Source organism: Neopelma chrysocephalum, unplaced genomic scaffold (assembly GCF_003984885.1).
Source record: "Neopelma chrysocephalum unplaced genomic scaffold, ASM398488v2 Primary Assembly neopelma1_137, whole genome shotgun sequence".
Lineage (NCBI taxonomy): Eukaryota > Metazoa > Chordata > Aves > Passeriformes > Pipridae > Neopelma > Neopelma chrysocephalum.
Genome location: NW_020897799.1, coordinates 605,865 through 632,466, shown reverse-complemented (window position 1 = coordinate 632,466; position 26,602 = coordinate 605,865). Strand labels below are relative to the sequence as shown.

The following is a 26,602-nucleotide window of genomic DNA, read 5'->3' as shown; positions in this document are numbered from 1 at the left end:
GAGCCCCCCAAGCCAGCCCAGGTAAGACGGTGATGGATGTGGGGTTCCCTTGGCCCCGGGTGGGCAGCGTGGCCTTCCATGGCATGCTGTGCATGGCTTGCCCTGACATGCCATGCCGGGAGACTGTGCCTGCACTGTCCTGCTTCGGCTTCATCCCAGCCACAGGACACCTCCTGCTCTGGCAGCGCATCCCGAGCAGCCAGTGCCGGTGCACTTGCCCGGCAGGCTCCAGGCACTGCGGTGAGGCCAGGTGCTGCCTCTGCAGTGCCCCAGGGGTTATGCCTGGATACCACCCCCCCCAGCTCTCAGCCTTTCCTTCTCTCTTTCTCTTGCAGGCAGCTGAGCTGTGGTTCCTCCTGCCTCCGTCTGCCCCTGCCTCTGTCTGATATGTTTGATATTAGGTTGTTTTATTAGAAAACCAACTAAATATCAAACATATTCTTACAGCGCCAGGGATGCCCGGCGCTGACTTGGCCAGATGCTACCTGTGCCCTGCCCTGCACTGGGGGGTCCCTCTGCACCTCATCCTGCAGCCCCTGCCAGCCCTTTTACTGCCGCAATAAAACCTGTCTGCCCATCTCCATGGTGCTTGAGAGGGGGAGGCCGGAGCTGTCCTGGGGACTGGCGGAGGTTTGGGATGGCAGCGGGGTCAGCACTTGCCACCTGTCCCCTTGCTCACGCTGGGGATGATGACAATACAAAGGCCCGTGGCCCCGTGCCCACTGCTGGCTCTGCTGCCCCAGCACAGGGGGTTATTTATGGAGGTGCAGCCACTGCTCGGGGCCCTTGGTAGGTGGGCACTGTTCCCCCAGTGCCCTGCCCAGGGTGCTACGAGCTGTTCAAGGTCTCTGTCCTCCAGGTCCCTAGGTGCTGACTCCCTTAGCCCCCAAAATCTGTCATTGGGTGGGAGCAGTGAGTCTCTTCCATGGGAGATCCTACACTGGCTTATGGGACCTCGGGGCCGGCACGAGGAGGCCATGAATCCCCCGGCTGTGGATGGAGTGCTGCTACGTGCCCTGAGAATTCCTCCCTGCGCCTCGGGAATCTGCTCCTCCAGCTGCCAACAGCATCCTCTGCCTCAACATCAAGCACCAGCATGGCTGGAGCTGGGCTCAGGGCTCAGCAGGCTCCTGGGGGGTTCTGCTCCTGGTGCTGGGCTCAATTTGTCCCACTGCTCCCTGCAAAGCCAAACACTCTGGGCCAGGGGCTGCTGCCAAACCCCTGCTCCCAAAATAGCACCAGGCTGAGCTCGCCCTTTTCCATGCCACCCCCAGGCAGGGGTAAATGTCAGCCTAGGGCCACCAAAACACCCTAAGCCCCTGGTGGAGGGCAAATGTGGTAGGGTAAGACTTTGTGCTGGTGCTGCATGGACCCAGCTCAACATCCTGAAGGAGCGCTGGGTGGGAGCACAGTGTCCTCGTGGCACCAGCCAGAGTGTCCTGTTGCATGGGGGGCAGGGGTGCAGCTGGGACAATACAGGACCCCCTGCTCCCAGACCTGCCACTGCTTTTTATAACACTCCAGCTGTCCTCAGGAGCCCAAATAAGGCCGTGGCCACCCAGACCCCCTGGGGCGGACAATGGGTCCCCAGCACAGACTTTTTGGGAAGGTGGGGAGGCGGTTCAGCCCAAGAAAGGCAAAGCCCTTGGGCTGGGCAGAGCTGATAAACAGGCAGCGGGGCACAGGCAGCACAACTGCCCTGTCCACCCCTTGCCAGTTCCGCATTCAGCTACCCGTTGCTGCCTGTGTCCCAGCGAGGATGGAGGCCATCAAGAAGAAGATGCAGATGCTGAAGCTGGACAAGGAGAATGCCCTGGACCGGGCGGAGCAGGCAGAGGCTGAGCAGAAGCAGGCAGAGGAGCGGAGCAAGCAGGTAGGGCAGGCAGCAGCAGCCCCCAGCCCAGGGGTGTTGGGAGGCGGCTTCTGTCTGTGTCAGCTCACAGTGAGCCCAGACCCAACACCCAACACAGACTCTGGCTGGGGTATGAGGGTGCCACAGCTGACACTGTCCCACAGCTCAAGGGCTGCCTAGGGCTCAGCCCCTGCCAGTTGGTGGGGTGTGGGAAAAGGACAGACACTGTGGGGCAGTGCTGGTCCCAAGGGTGGGGCAGGAGGGATGCTGTGGGGCAGAGCTGAGCCTGGAATGGGGCAGGCAGGGCTCTCTCACAGTGCAGGGGTCCAAAGTGGCGTCCACCTGTGGTGACATCACTGCCCTTCCAGCTGGAGGACGAGCTTGCTGCCATGCAGAAGAAGCTAAAGGGGACAGAGGATGAACTGGACAAATACTCTGAGGCCCTGAAAGATGCCCAGGAGAAGCTGGAGCTGGCAGAGAAGAAGGCAGCGGACGTACGTATGGGGTGCAAGGTGGAAGCTGAGGGCTGCCCTCCCCTCCTTGCCTTCCTGATGGGACTGCAGCCCTTCCCTATGCCTTGGGGACACGGGAAGGTCCCTGTCTGGCTCACTGCATTCCCAGCAAAGCTGTGTGGGTGTCTGGGAGCAGAGAATAACCCTGTGAAGGACATGTCCTGAGGGCAGAGCCAGGCAGTGAGCAGCCCCTCAAGAGTGGGACACATGTCCCCAGGAAACTCTGAATCACAGTTGTGGGCAGAGGAGTCAAGCCGAGGAGGAGGAGGAGGATGAGGAGGACGAGGAGGAGGAGGAGGAGGGAAGCAGGTGGAGGTGCATAGGCAGTGTGAGGATTGCAGAGCCCAGCTATTGTCGGCTGCTGTTTCCAGGAAAACAATGGCACCAGCAGTTCAGGGTTTCACCCACTGGCCGCTCTGCAGCCATCACGAGGCATCCAGCCCCGCTCATCACTTGCCAGGACCTGGCAGCCAGGGGCCACTTCCCTGTGGGGCTGGGATGTCTCAGGGTCCAGTGTTGGGGCGATGCAGCTTTTCCCTCCTGCGGGAGCCAGGAGAAATCCCGCAGCTTCTCTCCCTCGATGGGCCCAGCTCTGATGCAGAGGAGGCAGGAACTGTCCTCTGCCACTGTGCCCACAGGGAAGTGTCTGAACCCTGGCACAGCACCTGGGCTGCTGTGGGTCAGGGTGTTATTTGGGAGCTCTGGAGCCCTTCTGGAACCCTGGGACGTTTGTCACCCTGCAGCTTTGCTTGCAGCCCCCTGTCCCAGCACAGTGGCAGTGCCATCCCTGCACTGGAGTCGGCACATGTTCAATGCGGCATCGCAGAGCTCTGGGATCCCTTTCCCTCCCTCACACCCTTTCTGCTTCCCTCTGCTCCCTATTGGCATTTTCGTCACCACATCCCCACTTGCTTCTTTGTGGATCCCTCTGTGTGTATCTGGAGCCCCTTTTCCTGGCTGCTGCCACCTCAGGGTGGCCCTCGGAGCTGCCCCAGTTTTCCCCTGGTTCCAGGCAGTGGAGGGACTGGATGGGCAGAGCTGCCTCCCAGGTGCCTCCAGTTCCCACCTCATCCCTGGAAACGTGCCATGCTGCACATGCTGCACATGCCAGCCCAGGTAAATGTGGCCCTGAAGCATCCACCTGCCCAGCTGCTGAGGACGTCGGGAGGCAGCAGCCTGAAACCCTTCCCTTCTATCCATGTGCCCGAAGCCCTGCCAAATGGGCTTTGTGGGGAGTGAGGGCAGCAATGGGGCTCGGTGGTGTATTTACTGAGCTTTTGGGGGGCTCCAAGAACCCTCACGGCACCAAGAGACACGGCTCCTGGCTCCAAGGAACACTGATCTTGGCAGTGTTGTCTGCACCACTGTCTGCCCTCAGACTGGAGGGTTCTCACAGGGGCTCAGGCCGTCGAGATGTTGGGGTTTGGTACACGGGAGTAGAGCGGCAGCCCGGCAATCACAGCCCCAGTCCTGGGCGGGAGGAGGGAGCAGGATCTGCCGCAGAGCTGTGGGGTCCTGGGGGTTGCAGTGCCCGAGCTCAGCCCCCGTGGCCCAGCAGTCCCCAAATGTGGCCCGTGGGGCTGAGGGACAGGTGGCACCGCGGAGTCCGGCCCCATGGAGGGGGCCCGTGTGGGGCCAGGCCTGGCTCCTCCAGGCCCTGTGCTCCCCAACACATGGGGCCGGTCCCAGCGCCCCCACGCCCATATGGGGCAGGTCCCTGTGGACCCAGGTGCCTGCGGTGCAGATCCCGGTGTCCCCCCCGGCCCGGTCCCAGTGCCCCTTTCCCACCAGGTCGGGGTCCCAGTGTCCTTATTCCCGCCTGGTCTTGGTCCCAGTGTCCCTTCCCCACCTGGTCCCAGTCCCAGTCCCGGTGTCCCAGGTCCAGGTCCCAGTGCCCCAGGCCCCGGTGGGTCCCGATCCCGATGAGTCCCGGTCCCGGTGCGTCCCGGTCCCGGTGTGTCCCGGTCCCGGTGTGTCCCGGTCCCGGTGTGTCCCGATCTTGGTGTGCCCTGGTCCCGGTGCCCCAGGCCCCGGTGTGTCCCGATCCCAGTGTCCCCACTCGGTCCCGGTGTGTTCCGGTTACCCCGCTGTCCCCGCCCGGTCCCGGTGCCCCCCCGTCTCCCGGGTAACGCTCGCGCGGGGCGGGCCGGAAGTGCCGTCAGTTCCGGGCGGCGGGACCGGGCGCGGTCCCGGGGGGTGCGGGGGCGGCGGCGGGGCCGGAGCGGACGGACCGAGCATGGCCGGGGCCACCACCATCGAGGCGGTCAAGCGCAAGATCCAGGTGCTGCAGCAGCAGGCGGACGATGCGGAGGAGCGGGCGGAGCGCCTGCAGCGGGAGGTGGAGGCCGAGCGCCGCAACCGCGAGCAGGTACCGCCGGGGCCGCCCCGCTGGGGCACGGCCGGGGTGGCGGCGCGCCCGGGGCCGGGGGGTCCCGCTCCGAGCCGCAGGGAGCGCCCGCGGGGTCCCGCGGGGTCCGCTGCGCCCCGGGGGTCCCGCCCCGTGGCCGGGGGTCTCTCTGGGTCCCTGGGACCTGCCCGTGGTGCTGAGCGGGGACCGGAGCGGGGGGGGCCGGCAGGGCGTTGTTTCGCCGTTCCCCGTGTCCCGGGGCTGACCGCGGCCGGGGGGAGGGGGAGGCCCCGGCCATCTTGTGCGGCCCCGAGCCCGGAGCTGCGCGGGTAAGATGGAAGGAAGGAGGGAGCGGGGTCCCTCGGCTGCGGCCGGGCCGAAGCCCCTGGAGCATCTCCCGAGCCCCGCATCCTGCCCCCGGGACCGGCAGCCGCGGGGGGAGGCACAGGGGCTTGGCTGGGATGGCCTGGAAGGAAGGAAGGAAGGACGGAGCAACCACGGCAGGATCTGAGCTGGCAGATCCGGGGGACGCCGGCACGGCTGGGGACGGGGATTGGGTGACACGGGCGGCCACCTCGATGTGCCCGGCTCCCTTGGGCCGGGGGCACAGGCAAGGCCGGTGTGTTGTGGGCACAAGGATGGGGTGACACGGGGCCAGTCCCGGCTCGAATCCGTGGTTCTCCGTGAATTTGCAGTGACTTTGCTGAAGTTGAGCCCTCTCCCCTCAGTGCCCGAGCTGCGTGTCTGTGACAGCACTGTGTGACTGGGCTCTGCTGGGCTCTTTTTTCGCAGCCACATAAGGAATTCTCCTTGTAATAGCAGCGTTGTCATGGGAACACGCGTGCTTCTCCCAGCTCCCTGAGCCTCCTTCAGGGGAGCCAACCAGTGCTCCCAGTTTGGTGCTGATCCCGGGTCCTGGGGAGCCCTCTTGGATCTCTGTGGGCTGGGGAAGCGATGGTGAGTCCCAAAAGCCGGGGCGAGCTCCTCCCTTGGCTTGCAGGGCTCCAGGTGCTCCCTGGTTCAAGGGCTACCTTCCTGAAGGAAGCACTGAGTAACAGGAATGTGCCACTTGCAGCAGGGCTGCCTGGAAGTCACCTGGAAGTTCACCTCGTGGCCCGGAGAAGCCTGACAGTTTTGGCTGCGTCCAAGGAGGAGCAGCAGAAGGGGAGGTGTAAGGGCCCTTCTGCAGTGGGGCACTTCCTCAAAAGCAGCGGTGGTTTTTGAGTGGGTTAAGCACTGCCTGCAGGAAGTCAGGGCTAAGTGATGCAGTTCAGAGGGTGAAGAAGCAGAGGCCTGCTTGCTGGCGAGTCCCCACCCCCTGGGAGAGGGAAGGTGAAAGTTATCTACCTCAACAGCTCGTATCCCCTTTAATAGGCAAAAGATATGTGTCAGGCAGTCTCCTTCCCAGTTCTGTTTAAGGTATTGTTGTGTTCCTCTTCGGGCAGACCACTTCCCCGTCAGGCGGGGCAGGTTCTGGCTCTGGGCACCCACAGGGGTGTGGGCTTCTTGGGTGAGGAGTGGGGTATGCCTGCATGGGAGCTCCTCTGCTGCTTGTGCTCTCCCAGCCTGGTCTTGAAATGTGGTAGGGGGTGCCAGAGTGGCAGAAGGAGGGGGAGAGCTCGGACAGCCCCTCCGGGAACTGGATGCAACTGGTGTTGGGCTCCACTGTAACACAGGCGCCTTTCATTGCTCTGCTCCTCCCTCCTCGGCATGGTGAGGAGCAGTGTGTCTGCGTAGGCTGCTTTATTAACATTCAGCTAGGGTATTTCGTGTCTGTCTGGCATGTGCCTGTGCCCAGGTCTCTGTAGAAGATCACAGCACTGCCCTGGAATGACCACAGCCCTGTCTGCCTTTGTCATCCTGTTGGGGAGCAGCATTCTGAACTCCCCAGGGGGCTCCAGTGGGGTGTCAGTGTCCCCAAAGCATCTGGGCTCCCCTGGTCTCTGGGGTTAGCATGCATGGGGCTGTGAGAAGGGGCCTTGTGGCTGATCGCAGTGGCCGGGGGATGGGACAGCCCCTGATCTCTGCTGGTCATTTCTGTGGTCACATTTCTGGCAAATGCCTGAGGGCTGTCAGCAGTTTCACCAGCTCCTGGTGCCTATGGCTGAACCGAGGTGGCTGTTGCTGGGGAACAGCCTCCTCAACCTGTCTTAGGACTGGAGGAGTCTTTTGCTCCTTCTCTGGATTGTTAGTGACTCACTGGGAGGAAGGAGGCCTTGAGCAAGGCAGGCTCTCTTGTGGGGCTGTGGGTGCTGCAGCGATGAGCCCCTGGGTTGGGCAGCACTGGTGGCCCACCTGGCCTGCCAGCACCTGACATAACTTGGCACATCCCTGAACCTGTTAATCCTTCTCGCCTTGCTGGTGAGAGGGTTTGCCTCAAGCAATGCTCACTGGTGGCCAGATGTGTGAGTAAACTGACTCTGTGCTAAGTGGCAGCTGTCACCACGCTCTGGCATGGTGGATAAACAGCTGTGATGGATGGCTTGGCAGGATCCCAGCAGCTGCAGAGGCACCCCTTGGCACAAGTCATCTCCTTAGTGTTTATGGCTTAAACTGTCAGGACAGCTCAGGCTGGCAGTGAGAAGGCTGCAGGAGGGCTGCAGCATGGACAAAGCATGCAGGAAGTGTTGTTAAGCTAAACATGCTGCATCTGGGAGAGGGGCTGAAGGTTTGCTTAGGGCTCCCATGTTGACCCAATGGCAGAGCTCAGCTGCCCTGCCTGAGCTGCTCAACCTGCACAGGCTGAGTCCTCTCCTCTGCTCCCTCCAGGCTGAGGCAGAAGTGGCATCTTTGAATCGCCGTATCCAGCTGGTAGAGGAGGAGTTGGACCGAGCTCAGGAGCGCCTTGCCACGGCTCTGCAGAAGCTTGAAGAGGCAGAGAAGGCAGCAGATGAGAGCGAAAGGTGAGCAAGGGCTCCTGCTCACGCTCTGTCAAACATCTTGGATATGTTTCTGACTGAGGGCCCAGTGCCATCCAACCTTTTGGGCTTCCCAGAGTGGGGGAAGGAGATCCCACATCAAGGCTGGATGTGGGAGTCGGTGCCTGCTTACGCAGAGCAGCTAAAACAATGCTGATGGCCTTGAGTGTCTTGGAACCTGAGGCTGCTGATGGCCTTGAATGTCTTGGAACCTGAAGCTAAGGAGCAAGGAAGTGCTGTGTGCTACCATGCATTCCTGCCCCCAAGGGAGGAGAAATAAGTGGGTTTGGAGACACCATTCCTTGTGAAGGTGGGGCAGCCTCTCTTCCTGCAGCCGCTGCCAGCATCCTCCTGGCTGGCAGGTGTCCCCTGACCTGGCCTCTGATTCAGCAGGTAGTGGTCCCCTTGCAGCTGGCTGATGTGCTTCCTCGGTTGCACACACCATGGTGAGCAGCCCAACCCAGCTGGTGGCCTGCCATGGAGATGGACTTGGCTCTTCCTGCATTCAGATGGGGAAGTGCTTGACTTGGCTTTGCTGAGTTCCTAAGACAGCCAGGGTTGTTCTTCTCAGCAGCACCGCACTTCCCTTGACCCAGGAGCCCAGTGAGCTGCTGGAGGAATGTTCCAAGGAACAGTTATTTCTGAGCAATTGAGGTTCACATCAGCCCAGCGGTATCTGCCTTCCTGTGCCACCCTCTGCACTCAGAGGAGTCATGGCTTGTCAGGAAGCACTGTGGTTCCAGGGTAGCACTGTTAATGCTCTGAAACTCATCTCAGGGCTGGCTTGTCGAGGGTTGTTTTACACACCTCCCCTCCCTGTGCTTACTTCTGGACAGAGGTATGAAAGTCATTGAAAACAGAGCTCTTAAAGATGAGGAGAAGATGGAACTGCAGGAGATCCAGCTCAAAGAAGCCAAGCACATCGCAGAGGAGGCAGACAGGAAGTATGAGGAGGTGAGACTCTTGGATGCTCTAGTACAGCTGATCTGGGCTAGGAGAGGCAACTCCTCTTCCTGCTGACAGGGCTTTCCTCAGCAAAGCTCGGTGCAGGGCCTGGCTCTCAGCAGAGCTACATCAGTGCTCTGCTTGGCCAAAAACCTCTGGCAGCTCCAGCAGCTCTTGCAGGCATTCATTCCCTTCACTGCTGTGCACAGCCTACAAGTGCAAAATCATCCTCCTTCCTCGATTCTGATTCTCCCTTCCAGGTTGCTCGGAAACTGGTGATCATAGAGGGAGATCTGGAGCGTACTGAAGAGAGAGCTGAGCTCGCAGAGTCGTGAGTAGTCCACTGGCATGTAACTGGCACGTCTGCCTCTGCATGGGAACTAACACTGCATTGCTAACCTTGTTACACAAGGCCTGAAGCACTGGGTGGGTTTAGGTCCTCAGAGGAAAGGGCTGGAAGCACTCTCCTCCTTGAAATAGGATTGGCTCCACTCAGGACAAGGAGTTTGTGATGTGATTTGCCTTGGGCGTAGTTGCTCTGCCCCTTCGCATGGAGACACTCCCCAGTCACAGAGGCCAGAGAGCCCTTCTCCCCACAGCATTCACCAGCACTGCTTTGTGCGTGCAGTCACGAGATCCTTCACGTAGCCACAGGGCACAGTGCTTGCCCTAAAGCAGCAGAGGCCTCCTGGGCTGGGGCTGAAGCAGCACACAGGATGGCTGAGGGCAGGGCTGTGGCTGAGGCTGGTCTCTGGCTTCTGCAAGTATTTGCAGTAAGCACTCCAGGCTCCTGCACTGCTGAGCAGCAAGCTGGACTTCCTCTGCTCAGAGCAGAGGCACAAATCCCCTGGTCTTCTTTCACATGTCTGGATGCTTTAGCTGATCCTTGAGGAGCTGGTCAGGACCTTTCCGTGCTCTGGGCCTTGTCTAACGCAGTTGGTGTGTACACAGCAGCAGCACTGTGCTTCCTGCCCAGATGTGCATGTTGTGACCATGACTTTTTTGTGTTTTCCCCCCACCCCCTTTTTTGCTCTATGGTGTTGTGGTTTTGGTGCTCCTTTTGACCTTGCCCCCACCTGGCTTGTGCCATTGTGTGACCGTCACTAACAGTCATTGCCGGGAGCTGCAGGAGCAGATCAGAGTGATGGACCAGAACTTGAAGTGTCTGTCTGTTGCCGAAGAAAAGGTACTAACCTTTCCCTTCTTGAACCATTAAACCAGAACTCTTGTGGTCTCCTCACTACGCTCCTCCCGTCAGCTTAACTGCGCCTTTCTCTCTCCTGGAACGTTCTGTCCTCTCTGCCCATGAATATCCCTGTCTGAGTGGTGGTGGCTGTCCCTCTGTCCGTTGGAACAGCTTCCTACTGTACAGCACACTAGACATGCAGCTTCTCCTTGGAGACTCCAGGTCTGGCAGAAACCTGTGTCCACATCTCGCTGCTCAGCTTCGTGCCCTGTACATGTGCTGGCAGAATACTTAAAACCTGAGCTCGGAGGCAAAAAGGGAACTTGCTTTCTGCACAAGTGCCTCAAAGCAGGGTTCCATCCAGTCTGATCTCAGACAGTCTCCTAAAGAACTTCCTGGTCTTCCCTGCATGTGGATTCACTTCTTGTCTCCTGTCTTTCCCTCCCACTTCTTCTTTTCCTTTTTTCCCCCCCTTTCTTTACAAAACCCCACAGTAAATGTTCCGAGCTGGAGGAGGAGCTGAAGAATGTCACCAACAATCTCAAGTCTCTTGAGGCTCAGGCTGAGAAGGTAGGGCTGCCTGTCCCAGGGCCAGAAACATTGCTGTAGTGCTAGGAGGGTGTGTGAACAGCAGAGCACCCACTGGGATGGAAATGATGCAACTGCAATCTTAAGCAAGCCAGGAGAGCTGTGCTTGCTCTCCTGGGAGGGCTAATGGATTTCAGTGGAGGGCTGTGGAAGCTGGGGTGCAGGAAGCTTGGCTGCCCTTCCCTGCCTCGGGGCAGACTCCATCAGCCAGGATGTTTAAGCTGCTAAGATGTTACGATGAGAATTTTTCTGTGCCCAGGTTTGTGTTCTGTGCGTGATGTGGGACTTGCTACCTGACCCAGTCCAGACCCTGCCTGGACACAGGCAGGGATGTGAACAATTCCCAGTTGGAAGTTTCTGTGGGCACGTGTGCTGCAGTGAGGAGTTTGTCTCCCTCTGTAGCTGTGGGCTTTCTGGAGTGGGAGGTACCTGGGGCTGCTGATTGCTAACTTCTTTTCCACAGTACTCTCAAAAAGAGGATAAATATGAAGAAGAGATAAAGATCCTGACTGATAAACTCAAAGAGGTGAGTGACCATGTCAGGATGGCCCAGCTGGGTAATCTGCCCTCAGCTTGATGGGGGAGAGACGTGGAGGATGGGAGACTCCATGTCCTCAAGCTGATGCCCTTTGCTGTAGAGCTGTTGCACTAAGTGGCGTTTCCATGTTTCCATGTTTCCATGTTTCCATCTGGCAGGCGGAGACCCGTGCTGAATTTGCTGAACGCTCTGTAGCCAAGCTGGAGAAGACCATTGATGATTTGGAAGGTACATTTTGGTGATAGGAAACCAAGGAATATGTGGTGAGGAGTGAGGAGCTAAGGAAGGCTGTCCCCAGGTAGCTGGAGAGTGCAGAGGCTGCTGTACTCCTCAGTTCTTGGATTATGACCTGACTTGGCCTCCAAGGTGAGGCTTGCAAGAGTCATGCCCTGTGTATGTGCTCTGAAAATAGCTCCCCAGCTGTACTGCAGCAGATCTCAAGCTCCTTTTCCAGACACCTGCCTTATCTAACTGGTAGCTGGTGTGTTTTGGTGGTGATGTCCTCAGGAATGTAACTAGATCCCTATGCTCCAGCTTAATCCAGTTTAAGGAGTGGCATAGGAAAGAAAAACCTAAACTTGCAGGAATTAGTCACAATAACATCCCTGCATGCAGAAGGTCATGCTGGCTGCTGCAGACAATGTCCTGCCAGTCAACCACAGGAGTCAGTGAGTCTTGAAACAGCCCCTGTGAAGACTCAGACTCCCCAGTGTTGATCCCGGATCAAGGTTAAATCACTGGCAGCCCCATCCACGAAGTGCAGTGGTCAGCCAGTGCCAAGGATGGGTTCCTTTCCTCCTGCCATTCCTTCACACAATCCTTCAGGAGCACTCCTGAGGCCAGCCATTGCAGAACCTTGCCCCAGGCCACGGAAGAAGAAGATTCCAGCTGCTTCCCTTAAATCTGGGGCTGTGGCCAGATTTTCCTGTGGATTGCTGTGTCTGGAGTGGTGGTGCTGGTAAACCAAATCCCTTCCAGGCCTTCTGCCTTGACCGCAGGTGTGCCTTTGTGGTCTTATAGTGCCAGGTCTTGGAGATACAAAGCCCCATCCTACTGTCTGGAGCTTTATTATCTAGAAATAGCAGTGGTGTCAGCTGAGCTGTTCCAGAACCACAGCCAAGCAGCAATCTGAGCTACCTCATGATCAAGGACAAACTTCTATGGGGAACTGCAAAAACTCCACCACATCCCTGCATACTCCCCTTGAAACCTGTTAATTGAGAGTTGGCTCTGATCTCCAGCCTTGCTGCTGAAGTGACCTAGTTTGTGACAACTGACAGAGCTCCCCAGGCTCTGTGAGGCTGTTAACAGCATGACCAGCTGTACTGTAGCCCAGGCAGCCCGAGCTGCAGCAGCCTGTGCCAGCTCTGCAGGGCTCAGGACTGCATCAGCACAGCTCCAGGCCCACCCCTCCCCAGAGGCCATGAGCTGCCTGTCTGCTCCATTATCTGATGGAGAACACTGGTGTGGCTGGTCTGTTCCACTTGCCCTGCCTCACTGCCTCCTGCAGGATGGGAATTCCTTCTGATGCCCAGCTCTATTACATGACTGACTTCTCCCAAGCCAGTCTTTGCATTGAGACGCAAGGTGAGAAGAAAGCACCTCGATTGATCAGTGCCTCCCTAGGTGTAGCAAGCTTCTCCCTAAGTGGATGAAGTTGCCCTTCCCTGCTGCTCCTCCTGTCACCGGTTCCTGCTGACCTAGCTGGGCAGCTTGTTTTTACAAGCTAATGTGGTTTGAGTGCTTGGCTCAGCTCCCCTCAAAGCTGGATTGTAATCCTGGAAGGCACTTGCCGGTCAGATTGTCCTCAGGCTGCTGGAACCCTCCTGTTTATTGTTGGGGACGAGCACGGAGTCCTGAGAGCTCCACATTTGACTTAATTTTCTTCTGTTCTTGAGTCCCACCTGCTTTTCCTGCCCTAGAGTGTTGGAAGAACTCTGCCTTCCCTCATTGTTTCCCTTTTGTTCTCCTCCTAAACCTCTTCTAGATGAGCTCTATGCCCAGAAACTGAAGTACAAAGCAATTAGTGAGGAACTGGACCACGCCCTGAATGACATGACTTCCATGTAAATATGAGCTGGCTGGCGTTTGCCTCTCGCTTCAGCAGCCTGGGCCGCCAGTGCTTGCTTGGTTTGCTGTGGTTTCTGTAGTTGGAGAGTCGGCAGCGCTTGTGCCGTCCCAGGTTACTTCTACAGATCTGCCCAAGGCGCCCCAGCATGCCGCCCTCTAACTCTAGGTCCTCGTGATCTGCATGCGTAACCAAGTGCTATGCTGGCCTGAAAGGGTTCTGACTTGAATTCCTGGAGTGCAATTCCCAGTCCTGCTGGGAAAGGCTTCCTGAGGTAAAGCAGCTTTGTTGTCTGCTGGAGCCACTGGGCCATGGTCTCGGGATTTCTTCAGGAAGAGGCTGTGGATAGCGCTCAAGTGGATTCCTTAGGAATTGCCACAACAGGCTTGAGATGGGCTGGATCATGAACTGATCTGTGGAAGTAGCTGAACTCGTGTGTTTCTGCAACTTTGCTCCTCAGCTTTGTGTTCAGATCTGCAGTGGGTGCTGCTCTAACAGCTGCTCTGCGTGGTCCTTGTACTAACCCAGGAGAGGACGGGTCCTCACCCCTCAGAGAAGAGCCTTAACATGAGTGTCCCAAAGCTGCCTCAGCAGAGTTTGCTGTGCACAAACACCGAAGCTTCTCTTAAAATTAGTGTCTCCTTCTGTCTCACACAGATAAGTCTTGCGATTCCAAACTCCACTTTGGATTTGTCTCTCTGCTTGGTGGCTTGATCTACATCTGCACTCTGCATTCACGCTCTCTTCATCTCACTTTGAATTCCAGTACCTTTTTCCAGTTACTGTGCACAGGGCATCCCTGGGAAAGGGTGCTGTAAAGACACTGAAGCTTGACAGCAGCAGCAGCCCCCCAGTTCTGCTGCTCTTGCTCCCAGACAAAGCTCCCTCTGTGTGACCTGATGTGCCAGACACTGCCTGCTCTGAGGGGCTGCCCTTTCTGTTTCGGGGGAGCTGGGAGGATGTTGTTCTCATCTGCATATCTTGTGTGGAGCCATAAAGCTCCTTTTGTATTTCTCTTGCCTCTTGCTCGAGCATGATGTCACCTTTTTTAAGGAAAACAGTTCTTGTATAAATGGAACAGAATGGCTGGTGCTTTTGAGAAGTGGGATTCTAGTGACCACTCACTGCTTTAGCAGCAATGTTTCAGCATTGCCTTCAAACTAGTGTCACCTTCAGTGGAACACAGACCTCACTAGCATGCTGGATTTTCCCTTGGGTTGTGTTGCTGGCTCCCAGATGCAATGGCAGCACTGCAAACGGGGCCTGTGGGGTCAAACGGGAGGCTGGGGATTGCAGCAGGAGACCCTGGAGCTGTGCCTGACTGAAGACACTCCTCATTCGTGCCTGCTCTGGTGTGTTCACCAGCACCAGTTGCCAAGCACTGGCTTGCAGTGGGAGGTCACACACCTGGTAGTCACTAGGCCAAGGCGTGGAAGCCAATAAATATTGCATGAGCTCTGGCTGATCTCCTGCAGGCAGGACTGGTTTGGGTGTGAGGCTCTGCCTGTGCACAGGGAGGGATGTGAGGCCCCTTGCTTCAGGAATGAGGAGGCACTGCAGCAGGGTTGTGAGCACCCGAGCCAGGGAACCCACGTTTTGTAGAACCCTCCCCTTGCTGTGCAGGGGCTGAGGGCAGCAGGATCTTTCTGGGAGCGTGGCATGGAGCTCTCCACTGGGCACTGCCACTGGGCTGTGAGCACCTGGCGCGTGTCACTGCTGCGCTGTTGCTCCTTGTGTGGTATGATAAACACTGGTCAGCCTGTGGTAACGGTATGTGCTGCCTCAGGGGGGGCTGCTCAAATACTTTTTCCTTTTTGGATTGGTTCGTCTGCCACAGTGCCCGAAGAGCCCTTCGTGAGCAGAGTTCTGGTGACATAGGACAGCTCCCGTGGTTTCCTCAGGTTTGTGCCCCTCTGTTCTCCACACCACAGCACTGACAGTCAGGATAGCCCAGGCATGCCCCAACCTGTTCTCACTCTGTCTTTGGTGCCAGGTCTGGGTGGGGAAGAAGGGAGCATTCCTGTAAGGAATTTCAAAGTATGGTCTGACTCTCCTGGGATTTGGGGCAGTAACTGTGCCCTGTAAGCACAAAGCAAGAACCTAGAACTCCTCAGTAACCCAACTGCAGCTGGAGTTGGGGGTCTGGGTCCTGTGGGAGGGGCAGGGCTTCTGTCAGTGTAGAGGCTTCCAGCCTGGTGTTCCATTGTCAACTGTTGAGACAACGGGGCCTCATCTATGTCAGTCAGTCTCTGCAGGGAGGGTGTTAGATGATGGACCAGGCTCTGCTCGGTGGTGCCCAGCAATAGGACAAGAGGCAATGGGCAGGAACTGGTGCCCAGGAAGTTCCACCTGGACGTGAGGAAAAACTCCTTTCTTGTTTGGGTGACCAAGCGCTGGCACGGGCTGTGCAGAGAGGGTGTGGAGTCTCCCTCACTGGAGATACTCCAGAACCGTCTGTGCACATGCAATCCTGTGCCGTGGATGACCCTGCTGGAGTAGGGAGGTTGGACCAGATGACCCACTATGGTCCCTTCCAGTCTCACCCATTCTGTGATTTCTTACTGGGTGGCAGATGGCAGCCTGCCCTTGAGAAGTGCCTCTCTCCTCACGGGGAGGTCCTGTTGTGTTTGACTCAAACTGTGGGGAGCTGGTGGCTTTGCTCTGCACAGTGGTGTTCCAAGTGATGTTATCTGAGGCTGGGCTGTGGCAGGGCCTTTCCCTGCTCGTCTGGATAGAATCCACGCTGGGTGGCGGGTGGGTGGGTGATGCGTCGTCTGCCCTGGGAGGTTTTGGAGGCATCTGGTCTGACTGGATTGCTGGGCTTGTACGGGCTGGTTGCTGTGAGCTGGGCTGTGATTTAGGAGTGCTGCAAATGCAGATTAGCTGACCAGGAGGGCCAGGTCCTGGGGCTCCCTCAGTGGCAGGGATGGCTGGTGAGGCTGCCCTGGGGCTGGGCAGAGAGGAGAGCGGGCCCAACACTGGGAGTAGCAGCCTAGGCAAACATTCCATGTGGGGGAGCTGTTCCTGAGGTCTGGGAAAGGTCATGCATGCCAAACACTCCAGTTTTCTCCCTTGTGCGGGTGGATCATCAGGTCCCTGTCCACAGGCAGCAGTGCTTGCTTTAAAGCTGTGAGCCCTTAAACCAACTGACAGTCACTGGTCCTTCTGAGCACAGTTCACTCCCAGCCTCTGCTGCTCTGGGGACCCAGGACCAGCCCAGATCACCTGGGGCTGGAGACTGGCATCAGGGTGCCCAGCTGACCTGCTCAGAGCCAGTGTGGAGCCAGAGTCCTTAGCAGCAGTAGTAGCTGTTGTGCAAGGTGTGGGCCAGGACGGGGTGTACCTACAACTACCCTCAACTTCCAGATTGTGGTGGGACAGAAATCACTGGCTTCTCTGGCTCTGCCTTGGTCCCTTGTGTCTTTAAAGAAGGGACAATCAATCAGCATTACTGCCCTCTCCTACAGTCAGGTGCAGCTGGAGCAGGTCCTGAGGGCTGAGAGAAGCTGAGGGTGAGGCTGAAGGTGAACTTCCCCCTCTGTGTGTGGGTGTCACTCTGGAGAGACTGGGCTGAAACCCCGGGGAAGGCAATGTGCTTTGACTGTTCCATGTGAATCAGTTGACTGTCTGTAATCTTACCCAGCTAGATTTTGTTCAAGAGCAAAATATTCCTTGGTTGAAAGCAATGAGGAATGGTGTAGCTCCCCTTTAGAGGGTGCTCAGGACCTCCTAGTACAAGGATTTGAGGAGAAGCCCAAGGCCCAAGCCCAAGGCTGTGCTCTAGGCTCACTGCTTGGGCACAGGCAGCACACTGTGTGTCACTGCAGTTGGTGCTGGTCAGTTCTGCCAGGCTGGAAGCTGTTGTGTAAGCATTTTTCACTGCCTGGAATTCCCCTAAATGCAGGAATTGAAGCTGTCAGGCTGGGAGGACCCTGCCTGTGCAGATGGGCAGAGAGAGATGCTGAACGGGTTCTCTGTGGTGGTCAGTTGTGTCAGGACATTGGCCACCCAGCTCTGAGAGGTGACAGGTCCTGGGAGGGGACCAAACTGGTTCTTCCTTTCCTGGAACTGCTCATGAACACATGTGCTGGGCATGAGCCTCGAGGACACGTGTGGCTGCTGGACCCCTGTGGGGCTGTAAGGACAGGACTGGAGAGCCATGGCTGCAGAGACAGCGACAGCTTGTGTCCTGCTCATGTAGTTCTTCTGGGGCAGATATAAAAGAGGAGCCTGCACTCCAGAACTTTCTCTGTCCTGTACTGGAAGCAGTTGCTGCCTTCAGACCTGTCTGGTCTGAGTGGTTGGTGTGGTACCAGGTGTGTTCTCAGGGGATGGTCCTCCAGGGATGAGGTGCTGTCATCCTTAGTTCTCCTGGTGTCCTTGTCCCACTGTGCAGACCCTGTCAATCCTACTGCAGTGTGGTGTGGCTCCCTCTGGAAGCTGCTCCTGGTTCAGCTGTGGTAGGACTTGTTTCTGCAATGTGCTCCACAGGCTTAAAGCACATCCCAGGTCTCTGTCCTTACTGGGGTCCAGCCCAGCCTGCAGGCTCGTCTTCTGGTGTCTCCTTTTCCTTTCTTTGCCTTTGCACATCCTTGGCAGCACTTCCACTGCTGCCCACATTTGGTTTCCTCTGTGATCTTCCTGAGCTGAAGCACAAATTAGAGAAAGACAAACCTTTGTTCTTTCCAGCTTCACCTGGGAATAGCCCAGGCCATCCTTGGATGGAGACAAGCTGGTTTGATGTGCTCATCCTGGTGCTCTACTAACCTTCCCTTTCTCTCTTTTTCTCTCCTCTTCTTGTTTCCCTCATCCTGTCACTGCTGCAGAGCGCCTGTACAGCCAGCTTGAGAAAAACCGCCTGCTCTCTAATGAGCTGAAGTTAACGCTGCATGATCTGTGTGACTGAGAAGGGGCTCACTAATCCCATAAATGAGCTTATTGCGACCACCAGTGCTGTGGACCACAGTGAAATCTGATCATTAAGACTGGCAGACTTGCGAATTTTATGCAATTGCCGCTTTTTAATGGGGCACTTGAATTCATCCTATAATTTATTTAAGCATTTTTTTTAACATATAAAGGTAAACTCTATTCTTGGTGAAGTAACCCCCAGACTTGGCTGTTTTTTGAGCGGTCTTGTTTGCTTGTCCAGGGGGTCCTGCCTGGCTCCTCCATGGAACCAGAATGGCTGCACCCCTGAAATGAGGGGTGGGGTGAAGTTAGGCTTATGTCTGCTTGAAGCTGCTACAACTGAATTTGTGATTAGGTAAATGACTGTAGGATTTCCTGATGCATGGAATGATGGCTTCTGCCAATAAATGACTGACCTTGTAGTCTGTGAGACACTGCACACCTGTATTGTGTAACATCTAGGGGAGTCCTAACCGAGAAGGTGTGGGGTAGCAGTCATTTCCCAGGCCTGACCCCAGTGCAGCTGCAGGGCCCTGGAAGGATTGGGAAGGCTCATGGATATCTTGGCAGCAAGTCCCAAAATGCACAGCCCAAAGCTGTGCCCTGGGTGCCTGCAGTGTGTTTAAACGCTGCCATTGCTCATGCTCGAGGAAGACTGTTCTCTCTCTGTGCACAATTTCTGACTCTGGGGAGGTTGGGAGTGGCTTTGGGAATCTGCCTGTACCTAAAGGACATTTTTCAACAGCCTGTCTATCCAGTGTCCCAGCGTGTGGACGTCTCCAGTGATATGGGTGGGCTCACCTTTGGAGTAAAGCCTACCTAGAGCACTAGCTGCTGATCTGCTCTCCTCCTGGCTTAAGGAACATGTGAGAATCGACTGCACAGCTGCCTGTAGTCTCGGGCAGGGTGCAGCTCCCTCGCCCCTTGCTCTCTGCCTGTCACTGCCCCAGCCCCTGCCCCGCTGCCCTCCAGGCCAGGTCTGCTCCCTGCTGCTGGGCTTGGCATCCCTGCCCTGTGCTGAGGGAAGGGGGTCATAGCCACCTTCTAGGGGTGATTTCCAAGTGTGTGTTGCTCTCGGGGTGCCTTGCTGGGCCATGTGGGTCAGCTGTGGAGGTGTGGAAGCCCTGGGGAGAGCTGGCTGCAGTCGGAGGCACCTGCATGTGAGACACTGCCGAGGGCTCTGGCTAAAGGCACACCATGACTGTGCTGACTGGGAGCACCAGCAGTGTGAGAGGCAAGGGCTACACACAAGCCAGGTAACCTCAGAGCTTCCAGCTGCACCCAGCCAGTCACCCTGGCCCGAGGATCGCTGCGGCAGCGTGCGGGGAAGGGGCTGGCACAAGCTTTCTGTGGCAAAGGAGTTTTGGTTGTCTGACACTGTTTTGTAACTCTCAACTCTTGCTTTCTGCCAGATAAACTGAAATCCACCAAAGAGGAGCATCTCTGCACGCAAAGAATGCTGGACCAGACCCTGCTAGACCTGAACGAGATGTAATAGATCCCTGCCACCGCCTCCGCCATGCGATGCCAGGCGCCGGCCCAGCTGCTGCTGCCCTCTAACCCTGGGCACCAGAGTTTACCTTCTGTTGCCAACTTGACCAAACACAAATCTCCTTTGCCCCAGGGTTAAAGGCCACCAGGTTGGGCAGAGCTTCAAACAGCATCATTAAGGGAAATAAACAATGCAATAATGTTTGGGGAGCATGTTTGAGATGTACACATTTTGTAACTACCTTTTTTTGTAGCAACCATTGTAAACATTCCAAATATCGTGTGAGGCTGGTGAGCTACACTTCAAAGCTCTTGGCTTTAAAATTTGGTATTAACCTTCTGTTAATTGGCTCTGGGCCACCCTGCTTTGGCAGGGCAGGAAAAGGGTGTGATGGTGCTCGCTGTGAGTCAGAGTAGCCAGGCTAGGGATGGAAGCCTGTTGGGAAAACTTCCTTTCCAAGAGCTGTTTGCCAAAAGTGCAGTTCAGTTTCTCAGCTTTAAGGTAACTGTGTTGGGGAGGAGCAACTTGTGTGAAAGGTACTTTTTTTTTTCTTTTTTTTTTTAAGCCAAGCCAGTCATCTGAACAATTGAACCTTCACAAGGATTGTGTCCCTTTCCCCCCACCGTTGGCCACTTCCTTTCCTGGTGGGCTTAGAGCAGCCATGGCCCCTCTAACCCATTGCTACCCTGGGGCTGACTTTGCCTTCACTAAGTGCTGGTGCACCAAGCTTCACCGCTCATTGCTGGGTTACACTTAACAGCTTAAGTACAACAGCCTTGTATTCTTGGAGAAGTGTTTTTGCCTACCTGGAGGGAGGGAACTGAGCCTTCCCTCCTGGCCAGGACTGCTCTTACTGTCTTAATTGGGTACAAGCCATCTCGCTGTGCATTGCTGGTGTTCCGTGGTTGTGAGGCGTGAGCGCGGTATCGCCGCGCTCGCATCGTGTAGCTTGTGGTTTGAGCATGCTGCTTGGTTGTAGCAGTTTTAGGGGCCAATCTGGAGACAAAAACCCTATCCAGTGTTTTGATACTAAATTGAAAAATTGTGTTACTGTCTTTTGAAATAAAAACCGATCCTTCCACACCACTGCTGGCTGCAGAGCTTTACTGTGTCTGACCCACTCCATCTGGGCTTGTGGGGGATGAGGGTGGGGATGAAGGCCAGGGTGTGTGCCCATCTCCTGGGGATGAGACCAAGCAGAGGGTAAAGGTGGGCTTGCCAGTGTCTTCCTAGGGCTGGAGCACAAATGTGGGACTGTGGGGGTGAGTCCCTCAGTCAGTTTGGAGGTGACAATGAGTTGCATGGGAGTGTTGATCTGCTGGAGGGCAAGAAGGTTCTGCAGAGGGATGTGTACAGGCTGGATCAATGAGCCAAGGCCAACGGTGTGAGGTTCAACAAGGCCAAGGGCCAGGTGCTGTCCTTGGGTCACCACAACCCCCTGCAGGGCTCCAAGGCTTGGGGAAAAGTGGCTGGAAAGCTGGAAAAAGATCCAAAGGTGTGGGTGACAACAGGTGAACACGAGCTGTTGTGTGGCCACAGGCCCAGGGCAGTGACCATCCCCTGTGCTGGGTACTGCTGAGGCATCTCCAGTCCTGGGGGCAGTTTTGGGCTCCTCATGACAAGACATTGATGGGCTGGAGAAATTCCAGGGAAGGGAATGGGGGTGGAGAGGGATCTGGAACACCAGGAGCGGCTGAGGGAGCTGGGGGGACTCAGCCTGGAGAAAAGGAGGCTCGGGGGGACCTTCGTGCTCTCTGCAACTTCCTGACAGGAGGGTGGAGCTGGGAGGGGTCAGGGTCTGCTCCCAGGTAATAAGTAACAGGGTGAGAAGAAACGTTCTCAGGTTACATCAGAGGTTTAGATTGGATATTAGGGAAAATTTCTTCACAGAAGGGGTTGTCCAGCCGTGGTACAGGCTGCTCCATCCAACCTGGCCTGGAACACTTCCAGGGTTGGAGCAGCCACAGCTGCTCTGGTTAATCTGTGCCAGGGCCTCCCCACCCTCACAGGGAAGAATTCCTTCCCCATATCCCATCTAACCCTGCCCTCTGGCAGTGGAAGCCATTTCTTCTTGTCCTGTCACTCCTTGTCCAAAGTCCCCCACCCAGCTCTCTTGGAGCCCCTTCAGGCACTGGAAGGCTGCATTTTCCTGAGGTAGAGAAGGTTTGGAGAGCACAAGGGACCATCCTGAAAAAACCCAAACCCTGAGGTCAGGATCTTCCCCTGGGGAAGGGGTGTAGCTGTGCCTGTGGAGCAGGAGGCTCTTGCCTGGTTTAGCAGCTCAGCAGTCCCAGGGGCTGCTGCAACCTGACAGGGAGGAGGGGCTGCTGTCCTGCCCGGGCTGGGTGGGGGGATGCAGGCTTGTGCAGGATCAGGGGGGTTGTTTTCCAACTCTTATTGTTAGCTGGTGTCCACACCAACACCTGGAGAAGAGGGACCATCAGCTGAAGCCTGTGCACTCCAGGACCTGATGGGTGAGCTGCTGGAAGCAAGCTCTCCCCAGCACTGGGAGGATGCTCTGAAGCAGATCATTGCAGGAATAAACACTAGAAAAGGGATTGTTTTAGTGACAATATAAACCCACTTTTATTAATGTGCTCTGCCACCTCTTAAGGTCATTTAAAGATACAGGTCTGAGTGGAGGGGGGGAAAAACTAACCCTCCCTCCCTCCCTCCCTTCCTTGTAGCTGTTGAGAAGGGTGGTGCTGTTTGTTCCCCAAACCCTCTGGTGGCTGCTCTGCTGCGATGGCTGAAGAACATGGAAGGCAGAAAAATGCAAATTCATTGAGCCAGGGAATTGTATGCAGAAAGGAAAACTTTCAGAAAGAACAGAAAGACTCTGTGAGAACCTACAGGTCGTGACGGTGCCTGTACCCAGGCTCTGTAGGGTAAGAAGTCACTGATTTGCTCTTTGTTATTTTCACTAGTGCTAATTTTTCACCAGTTTCGAAGCCAGTCTGAGCCTGTAGATGCTGAATTAAGGATTATTTATTCTCCTGTTGACAGGCTGTTTACTCCATTGGGATGTCCTTGTTGATATGATAGCATTGAAATTATCTTCCAAATTTGAGAACATCCTGGACAATTCTCCCCTGGAGTTTGCTGTGAGAGCTCTGGACATCAAAAGATGTACCTGTGAGATAAGCTCTCCCACTGTTAATTCCACAATTTTAACTCTTCCTGCTGAGAAAGAAATGCTTCTTGTCGTCTTCATCTTTAATGGAAAAGGAGGCTTGAGTTTACTATGTCAGCAAGAAGAGTCCATGACATTTAGTCTCTGTGTGAGTTCTCCTTCCTGTAGGTGATTATCAGATTCCTTTAATTTGTCAAATGAGATTTTTGCAGAATTAGAACTTGCCCTTGAACGTTATGTCAGCTTTGTGGGTATCACCCTCCTCCACCAGCTCAGCAGTGAGGACCAGTTGGACCTGATCTGCTGTATGTCTTCCTTCCCATCACCAACCTGATTTGTAGTAAAAGAGACTGTGAAGGCAAACAGGACATTTTGGAGCCTAACTGTAAGTTTCTCTGAATGCTTTAACTTCACAGAGTAGTTTCTTGCACACTCTGAGGATGCCCATATTCTCTTTCATTAAATTGAAAATCATGAGAGAATTCCTGTACAAGAACAAGGATCTTCATATGTGAGACCCAACTGCTCTTAACTGCACTGTAGAAGCTGGATTTTTAGGTAGTAAGTAAATTAAAAGCTCAATTATAAAACCCTCGTTTCCTTTTTTTTTCAGGAATATACTTTCCCTCTGTAACTGCATCCATCCTGCTGGCAGTGGGCAGCTCAATCTTAAGGCTACATCTTTTCAAGTGCAGTGATTTGAAAACTGAAGTTGGCGTTTCTCCACTTGATGGGCTTCTCTCTAAATCAGACTAATTAACTCCACTGCAGACTAACAACAAGGAAATGGGCCCTGGAGCTCGGAAAGCATGTGTCAGAATTGCCTTCATGCCACTTCTCTGCTGCTTGTTTTTGTTATGGAGTGTTTGGATTCAGGGTACTTGGATACTTGGGAGGATGAAGAACGAGAACACTTCTGCTTCAGTCCTTGATTCCTGCCCAGAGGAGTTTCACAGTGACCCTGTGCCTGTCCTGTTCCCCACTAAAATCTGGTTTATGGCAGTGGGAAGATGTTTCTGTTACGGAAATCAGCATCACTGGCACTCTCGTTGCTTTGAGACAAAGCCTAATGCAAACTTCAGGTTTCCAAGCCAATTTAGGAGTGCTCCCATTATTAATCCCCAGATGAATAACTTCCAATAATAGAGTTGCATTTCTTAATGAAAATCATGTTACCAAGTTGCTGTTGATGGTTCTTGGGAGCCAACCTTGTGTTTTATTTCAAGTTTCACCATCTGCCCAGGAGACAGGAGGACGCTGGAAGTGGAGCAAGAGTATGTGATGGCTGTGGAAGTTTATGACACCGAAGTGTATTTATCTGATGTGAATGTGTGTTTACTTAACAACGAGCAGCTGCCAAAGGGAGTGCCATGGGGAATTGTGCTGCAGATTTTAGCACTAATAAGGAAATGAGAGAGTGAGAAGGGAATTAACCCTTGTTGTGTTATCTCAGTCTCCCCTTCACACACAATTCTATTCCCATATAATCCCCAAAAATCTTCTGTGTGACAGACCACTACAGAAATGCAAAACCCTGTGAGTGTTTTTGGAAAGTGCGTTGGGTTTTCCTTGGAAGGGAACACACTTTTCACTGATTTCTGTCAATTCACAGGACCTGAGAATAACTCACCATAATAAAACACAACTGGTTTCTGTTCTGCAGGTAAGAGGCAAAGGTGGCAGTAATTTTCTTTGCATTTTTTTTCTCTAGTCCAGTAGGTCATGTGACAACACTCTTGTTCATACCTATGTGAAAGCAACTGCTCTGTGCTTGAGGTTATGCCATATTTCATACAAATCATAGACACACAGACTGCTTTGGGTTGGGAGGGACCTTAAAGATCATCCCATTCCAATCCCCTGCCATGGGCAGGGACACTTTCCACTAGAAAAAGTTGCTTCAAGCCCTGTCCAACCTGGCCTTGGACACTTCCAGGGATGGGGCAGCCACAGCTTCTCTGGGCAACCTGTGCCAGGGCCTCACCATCCTCACAGGGAAGAATTCCTTCCCAATATCCCATGTAACCCTGCCCTCTGGCAGTGGGAAGCCATTCACCCTTGTTCTGTCACTCCGGACCCTTGTCCAAAGTCCCTCTTGATCTCTCCTGGAGCCCCTTTCAGCACTGGAAGAGGCTCCGAGGTTTCTCTGGACCTTCTCTTCTCCAGGTGAACACCTCCAGCTCTCCCAGCCTGTCTCCAGAGCAGAGGGGCTCCAGCCCTTGGAGCAGCTCCATGGGCTTGTCTGGACTCACTCCAGCAGCTCCACGTCCTTCCTGTGCTGGGGCCCCAGGGCTGGAGGCAGCTCTGCAGGGGGGTCTCAGCAGAGCAGAGGGGCAGAATCCCCCCCTCACGTGCTGCCCACATTGTGGGGATGAGCCCGGGACAGTGTTGGCTTTCTGGGCTCCCAGTGCACATTCCCCATCAGTTTTCCCCAGACAGTTCCTTCTGCAGTCCCTGCAGCTGTGAGGAGTCCGAGAGCTCTCAGAAATGCAAGAAACCAGACACTTGGATAAAAGTCCATGCTGCACTGGGGGATGCAAGAGGGGGTCTCAGCTGCACTGGAGGATGGAAGCAGGGCTCTCCACTGTCCTGGCAGATGAAGGGTCCATGCTGCACCGGGAGTTGGAGGGGATGGGGCCCCTGATATCCCGGGAGATGGAGACAGGAATCTGCACTGCCCTGGAGGACAGAAGCTCCTGGGAGCCTCTGCTGCACAGGGGAATGGAGGCAAGGGATCTCTGCTGGACTTGGAGGGTCCCCAGGCTACAGAGTGGTGAAGGTGGGGGTCTGTGCAGTCTTGGACAATTGAGGAGGGGGTCTCTGCTGCCCTGGACAATGGAGACGAGGGGTCTCCACTGAACCGAGCATGAAGGTGGCTCTTGGTTGCATGGGATGATGCAGGTGGAGGTCTCTGCTGTCCTGGGAGCCAGGGCTGGGGGGCCTCCAGTGTCTCAGACAAGTGAGGAGAGGATCTTGGCTGTCCCAGGTGACCTGGCAGATCAAGGCAGGGGTCACCACTGCATCTCTATTGCACTTGGTGGTGAAGGTGGGGGGTCTCTGGAGCACGGGGTATTGAAGGTGACTTCTCTGCTGCCCTGGGGGATGGAGATGGGCATCTCTGCTGTTGTGAGGATGGAGATGGGACTCTGCACACTATGGGAGAATTGCTGTAGGGGTCTGCACTGTCCTGAGGGATGGAGGTGTGGGTCTCCCTTGTCCTGGCAGATCAACAAGGGGTGCTCTGCAGTCTTTCACCACTGAGACGGGGGGGCACCTGCCCTGCCACTCCTGCCACTCCTGCTCCAACACTTCTTGTCTCCTCTTGGCCCTTAGAGCAACCTGCTCGAAAACAGCACAGCAGGGCTTCAAGGGTCCCTTCCCTCTGCAGCAGCTATGGAAGCACATGGCCGTGGCTTTGGCTCTCTGCCAGCACTGCTCCAGACATCCCTTGGCTCCAGGGCCTGGTCCTGCAGACCCCCCACATCCAGGGGTGCTGCCCCTTTGCAGGGATGGGGATGGAGCTCTGCACAGTATGGGGTAATTGCTGCAAGAATCTCTGCTATCCTGAGGGAGAGAGGGAGGGAAGTGGGGGTCTCTGCTGTCCTGGGTGCTCCATGCTGGCATTTCTGCTTTCCAGGGGGTTGAAAGTGGCCAGGGGTCTCTGCTTTACTGAGGGATGAATGTGGGGGTCTCTGCTGCACTGGAGGCAGGGAGGAGTCATGTTCACTGTCCTGGCAGACAAAGGCAGGGTCATGGAGAAGGGGATCTTTGCTACCCTGTGTGGAAAATGCAGGGAGACCTCCTGGCCCAACTGACAGCTCAGGGCTTCCTGAGGTGACAAACAGCATTGCTGAATTCTGGGTACCTTCCCAATGGCTCAACTGGCCAACACTTCCTGACATGGCTTCCAAATTCCAGACCCCCTCCTGGGTCTCTCTGGAGCCACACTCCAGTGCCCTCAGCCCAGGCACAGAGCAGGGGAGATGTGGGCACCCCTTCCTACACCGATGGTCAGACAGAACACTCAGCACAGACCTGGTCAGCCCCACAGTAAAAATGCTGCAGTATTTCATCCCAACCTGACTTTCCCAGCTTTCACTGGGGAAGGTTTG

At 55.5% G+C, this 26,602-nt stretch overlaps 1 protein-coding gene across 20 annotated transcripts; it reads left to right on the top strand.

Moving 5' to 3' along the window:
- Nucleotides 1-1,714: 1,714 nt before the first annotated feature.
- On the top strand, nt 1,715-20,443 carry TPM3 (tropomyosin 3). Of its 20 annotated transcripts, none has more exons than XR_003536796.1 (11): nt 1,715-1,873; nt 2,221-2,346; nt 7,481-7,614; nt 8,466-8,583; nt 8,835-8,905; nt 10,255-10,330; nt 10,812-10,874; nt 11,045-11,114; nt 12,874-12,952; nt 18,611-18,731; nt 19,278-20,443. XR_003536796.1 is itself a non-coding variant. In XM_027699099.1 (11 exons), exons 1-11 carry the CDS (start codon nt 1,760-1,762, stop codon nt 18,686-18,688), a joined length of 993 nt encoding a protein of 330 aa, XP_027554900.1. In that variant the 5' UTR covers nt 1,715-1,759; the 3' UTR covers nt 18,689-18,719. The 20 variants fall into 20 exon arrangements, 16 of the variants coding, with proteins under 16 accessions (XP_027554900.1, XP_027554884.1, XP_027554886.1 ...); XM_027699099.1 differs by lacking the exon at nt 19,278-20,443 and adding an exon at nt 14,792-14,855 and having other exon boundaries at nt 18,611-18,719; XR_003536797.1 differs by lacking the exon at nt 10,255-10,330 and adding an exon at nt 9,685-9,760 and having other exon boundaries at nt 1,743-1,873.
- The last annotated feature ends 6,159 nt before the right edge of the window (nt 20,444-26,602 follow it).